The sequence below is a fragment of the Alexandromys fortis genome, unplaced genomic scaffold (assembly GCF_014885135.2).
Source record: "Alexandromys fortis isolate MF-2015 unplaced genomic scaffold, M_Fortis_MF-2015_v1.1 scaffold_28, whole genome shotgun sequence".
Lineage (NCBI taxonomy): Eukaryota > Metazoa > Chordata > Mammalia > Rodentia > Cricetidae > Alexandromys > Alexandromys fortis.
The window spans coordinates 9181460-9187459 of NW_026067901.1; the positions used below are offsets into that span (position 1 = coordinate 9181460).

Sequence of the window (6000 nt, forward strand, 5' to 3'; positions counted from 1 at the left end):
AAGCTACTCATTCAGTAGACTTCTGTAAACTAAGGTCATACCTAATGCCTCTTCTAGAATCCAAGCCTCTTGTTGCTCCTATCGCCATTCTTGCTCACTAGGCCCCAGCTCTGAGGTTTCCATTCCACAAATATGCTCAGGGCTCTCTAGCTGCTCGCCCACCTGCCTATCCACTGTACTGCTGAACCCTTTGAGTCTCTTGGTCTCATCAATACCCCTGTTTCCTCGGAGAAGACACCCACCCCTTACTGCTCTTATCCTGTGGCTGACACCTCCCTCCCCTACTCAGTTTCCATCTGGTCAACCTTTTCTGACCTAAGTGTGGGGGACTCTGCTCCTCCAACATTCGACACTTACCTCACTCCTATCTGGTAGAAAAGTCCTGCACTGCTACATGTGGTGATTATTATCCTGAAGCGTGAGGCTCTCCAGATATCTTCTCCATCTCTGCAATATGGTTTGATGGCATCAATAATAGTCTGAGGCAAAGAGGTTAGAGTCAGTTTGGGTTTCAATTTATTGATCATTTATTTAAACTGGACAAAACAGCAAGGCTAGGAGGAATTCTACAAGATAATCTTGCCCTGTTGCTACTTCTTAGTGATGATTAATTATTAATGATTATCTTAAATTAAAATGTCTTATATTTTCATATTAAGTCCATGTTTTATGAACTCTAAAGGCATGAATATACTATAATCCTTTACATAATCCAGAAAGCAACTTACTATGTTTTTCTAGTCATAATTTATTTTTTGAGCAATATTTATTTTATTTTTTTTAAATATTTATTTATTATGTATACAATATTCTGTCTGTGTGTATGCCTGCTGGCCAGAAGAGGGCACCAGACCTCATTGCAGATGGTTGTGAGCCACCATGTGGTTGCTGGGAATTGAACTCATGACCTTTGGAAGAGCAGGCAATGCTTTTAACCTCTGAACCATCTCTCCAGCCCATATTTATTTTATTTTATTTATTCAAAAACAAACTAGGATACTCTAATTTTCCAAAAGGGATAGTGGTAACCAAATCAATAAAACAGAACTAAAAAGAAAATAGAATATAGTTGAAGAATTACATCTTAGGAAACAAGAGTATTGATGAGAATTTAACAAAACTGAGAATGTCCACAAAAGCACTGTTAATTTGGGGACAGGTTGAGAACATAATGAAATATTCAGGAATAAGAGCCCATCATGTAACTGAGTTGTATCACAACAACAGAGCAATTTTTTCCATTATAACTTTCTACAATAGTTTGGTGTCTACCAAGCTATTACCTCCTGCTCAAATCTGCCCACTAAGTATTCTTCATAGAAGGATTCCAGGCACCCATCCCATGCCTGGGGCTCACCTCCTCAAATCTGCAGGTGGCATTCACCCGGACCATGGCAGCTGGCTTCAGAACCTTGCTCTCATGAAGTCGCAAACACACAAGGTCAGCAGCACTGTTGGAGGGAGCGCAGACCAAAATCCGACTGTCCGGCAAAGCATAATGTACCTGCATTAAGAAGTAAGAGACCAGGGATCTTATTGCCACAGAGTGGAAACCCTGAGTATTTATCCAACATACAGATTCCTTTATAGGGAACAAGGGGTGTGGGATTGGATACTAATCTCTGAGCATCTGAGACATTCCTTGCAATATCCAAGAGACTACCCCCACCTCCCTGGGCACAGACGAGATGTAATCAGGTGGTAGTTCCTCCCTGCCCCCAGTCCCACATACATACAGAGAAAGAGCAAATGCAGGGCTATCCAAAGCCTGTATATGCTGTATCTCCAGCTCTGCAGCCATAACCTTCACACACCTCCACAGACATATCCATAGACAGCACCAACTTCTATCAATCTCACAAGCCAAGCTTGTAGCATAACATAGAATACTCACAGTATGCTTGCTAATCAAAATCTGGAATGACACTGCAGTACTATATATACACAGGATTTTCATGAATTTAATCAGAAATATAAAGGAGAGCCCAGCAATAGCTGCAGAGTGGTGGCTTCAGTACTGTCCAGGCAACTTCTTCAGTAAAGCTTCACAACGGGATCAAAGGTTTACTGACTAGAAATGAAGTTTTCTTCTACACTTATGAAATAAACTTAAAATCCTAATACATAATCAGACAATGTTAGGAGCTAAATCTTTCTTAAATTCTTTACAAAGGTCTCCGGAGTTTAAACTAATACTTTCTCAGACACAAACACATGAACACAGCACAAACCGATAGCAACCAGCACCACCATTCTTACCTGCAAAACAGCCTCAATTATTGTCACAGTCTTTCCAGTTCCAGGAGGTCCAAAAAGAATATATGGGAGGGGTCGGCAGTCACCACTCAGAATCCTCCTCACTGCCAGCTTCTGGTTTTCATTGAGCACTGGATTGAAAAACTCCTTATCTCTTGCTTTAGGGATCTGAACTTCATCTACTGCATGTGAAGTGGAAAGACAGCCTAGTCAGACCATCAGATGCTTGTTAGACGCTATAAAGGCCAAGTAAAACATGACAATGCCAACAACTTTCAGTGTGGCAGGAGAACATGTCCCAGAACCATCTTTGTTTTCTGAGGCAAAGTCAGCAAAAGTTAGTTTTCTAGGCCACTTACAGATACAGCATCCCCCGAAGTATTACATACAGGGTTTAAAACCTTTTTTGTTGATGATTTTCCCCAAACATTTAAATGAGTTGTTTTAAAGTTGGCATACAAAGCGTTAAGTTTTACTGCGACTCTTTCATACTTGGTTTGGGGTGACCTTGCTGACCCAGTCTCCCGCCCACTACACATCCTTCCCGTACGGCCTGCACTCTGCGCTCTTGTCATGTGCAGTCTAAAACCCCTCTTCCTTTCCCCATGGCCCCCTTAAGACTTCCTTCTCCCAGTCTCTTCCTATTTTTATGACCTATGTACCAACATATAAACATGTCTAATAATTAAAATTTAGGATCTGCATATGAGAGAAAACCACTTGGTATTTGTCTTTCCAAGTCTGGAAAACTGCATAGTAATTTCCATTCCATAATTTTCCAGAAAGGGATCACAATTTCATTTTTCTTTATCTTAATACAGCTGTACGTATTAAATTTTATCAATTCAAATTAGATGGGTTGGTTTCACATTCAAAAACAAACTATGTTTAACAATAAGTTTAACAATAAATAATGTATCTGTAACCATCTCTTGTATACTAACTTAGATTTCTTGGGATATATACCTAGTAGTATATCAGGACAATATGAGAGTTCTTCTATTCATAATTTTTTAAAAAAGATTTATTTTACATGTATGAATGTTTGCCTACATGTTTGTCTGTACACCACATGACTGCCGAGTGCTTGCCAAAAGAGGGTGTCAGATCCACTGGAACTGGAGTTGTAGAAGGTTGTGAGCTGCCATGCAGGCACTAGGAACCAAACATGGGTCCTCTGCATGAACAGCCAGTGCTTCTTCAGTGCTGAGCCATCTCTCCAACCCTACTCTTAGTTTTTAATTTTTTGAAACTTCTAGACTGATTTACTAGTAGTAAATATGGTTTTTTTTTTATCAGCACTTCTTTGATGTGGGATTTCCCTCTATATGCTGTGAATATATTTTCTTACCATTGGCTAAGAAAGAAGCTGCTTTGACCTATGGCAGAGCAGAATATAGGTAGGCAGGGAAACTAAACTGAATGCAGGGAGAAGGCAGAGTTGGGAGACACCATGTAGCTGCCAAAGGAGAAGGACACCAGAACCTTACCAGTAGGCCACAGCTTTATGGTGATACACAGATAATAGAAATGGGCTAATTTAAGATGTAAGAGCTAGTTAGAAATATGCTTGAGCCATCGGCCAAACAGTGTTGTAATTAACATAATTTCTGTGTGGTTATTCGGTCTGGGCGGCTGGGAAATGCAAGCGCAGCCTCCAGTTACACTTGTTGTCTCTCCATGTTAGTTAGCCTCTCTGCCTCGGGTGAGATAGAATTTTCAATAGTTTTAATTTGTATTTTCCTGATGGCTAAAGATGTCGAACACATTGTTAAATGCTTACTAGGCATTTGTGTCTGTCAGCATTACAAGTTGGGTGTGCTGAATCCTGCTTATACTTTTTGACACTGAGGCTAAGTGAGGGATCACTTGAGTCCAGGACTTTAACACCAGCTGGGTGATACTGCAGGACTGACTTTATTAAATATAGAGAGCATACTACAACTTAGGAGCATGCACAGCAAGAATAAAGCAATCTAAGGTTTTTCTAAAGCATCTAATCTAAACCACCAAGACACCCCTCGGGAGCAGGCAGATGGGGCTTCAGCCTTCTGTGGACAATGTGTCTGTCATGACTGGATCTCCAAACACAGTGTGCTTCTCAGGCAACTTCTTTCAACACAGGTTTCACTGAGCCCATTATATATTTGCACCCAACTCACTGGTCTCTGCAGTAGAGGCCGCCTTCTCTGGCAGGTCTGTGGTACCCATGCTCCTCTCCTTTGTTGTATATTTAGTTTGACCCTTCACTGTTTTCTTGTTCTGGAAATAATCATGAAGAAAGTAGTTACAACAGCAGCTTTGTGTACAGAAGCTTAAAAAGCAGCACACACACCTACCACCAACACTCTGCTGTCACATTGAACAGTTCTTTGGATAGGTCACAGGTCTACCCTTTGAAACATAATTCAAACATGAGACAGTGAATAAAAACCTGTCTAAAAGTTTATGCTTTTCCCCAGTTCTTTGAAAAATAAATATAAAAAACCTGAGTTTTGTCATGATGAAATTGAAACAGAGAGGTAATGAGGACTCTGCTGTGCAGCATCTTCGTGCCTTCCTGAGAACACAGAAAGCCAGCACTGCTTGTCAAGCGTGTTCAAAGCCTACACAAGAACTGGTTTTACAGGTGTGTTTGAATATAGATATACTTTTCTCTGAGCCAACAGTATTGAATTCTTAATTTTTCTATTATAAATACTTCCTAATTCATAGCTTCGTATATATATCTTTGTGTAATCAATGACTTTTATATAATGAATCTTGAAGCTCTGCATCATAAAATTTCTTCATTAAAAATACATGCAGTCAAATTTTATTCTAGGATTTCTCAACGTGGCCTCCAATCACTGTCATATTGGTGCTGCAGAGGATAACTGGTATGGTCTTAGTCCATGTGCCTAACCCTGTAACTCTATTTGTCTGACCATAGTCTAGTCTGAGAATATACTTTAATATGAGGATGGATAAGTACTTTATTTCAATACTGTCACAGATATTTATGACCTTTACACATACTTTGCTGGAAATAACATTCTGCACTTAAGAATGTAAGGCAGTCAGCAAACCCTCATCTAAACAGCAGTAGCTTCTCTTCCTTCATCCCATCCTACCATCTCCTACACAGACTTCTCTTGAGAATCACGCAACGCAATGAACAAGGAGGAAGGGGATAAAAGAGAGATTTGCAAATGAAAGCTCAATGAAGACTTCTAGTCTCAGATCAAAATAAACATCTAGAAGTAAATACATAGCTGACAATTTTTTGAAATTATTTATTTTATGTATGAGTGCCCTTTCTGCATGTATGCCTTTATGCCAGAAAAGGACATCAGATCCCACTACAGATGGCTGTGAACTGCAATGTGGTTGCTGGGAACTGAACTCAGGAAGAGAAGCCAGTGCTCTTAACTGCTGAGTCATTGCTCCAGCTCCCAGATCATGATTTTTTTAAAAAAATTTTAAAGAATTTATTATGATTTATTTAACTTTTATTTTATGCGCACTGGTGTGAAGGTATCAGATTGCCCTGAAACTGGATTTACAGACAGTTGTGAGCTGCCCATGTGTGTGGTGGGAACTGAACCTGGGTCCTCTAGAAGAGCAGTCAGTGCTCTTAACCATCAAGCCATCTCTCCAGCCCCCGAGCTCATGATTATTTTTTTCTCTTTTTTTCTTTTCTTTTCTTTCTTCCTTTCTTTCTTTCTTTCTTTCTTTCTTTCTTTCTTTCTTTCTTTCTTTCTT

The 6000-nt window shown here is 39.8% G+C and overlaps 1 protein-coding gene across 1 annotated transcript in view; it reads right to left on the reverse strand.

Moving 5' to 3' along the window:
• Mov10l1 (Mov10 like RNA helicase 1) overlaps window positions 1-6000 on the reverse strand; it is a 63236-nt gene that overhangs the window by 23648 nt on the left and 33588 nt on the right. The window contains exons 15-18 of the mRNA XM_050127737.1: window positions 4419-4518; window positions 2260-2438; window positions 1358-1504; window positions 358-479 (exon numbers count right to left, since the gene is read on the reverse strand). Coding sequence (XP_049983694.1) covers window positions 358-479; window positions 1358-1504; window positions 2260-2438; window positions 4419-4518 — 548 coding nt within the window. The remainder of the gene's footprint in view (window positions 1-357; window positions 480-1357; window positions 1505-2259; window positions 2439-4418; window positions 4519-6000) is intronic.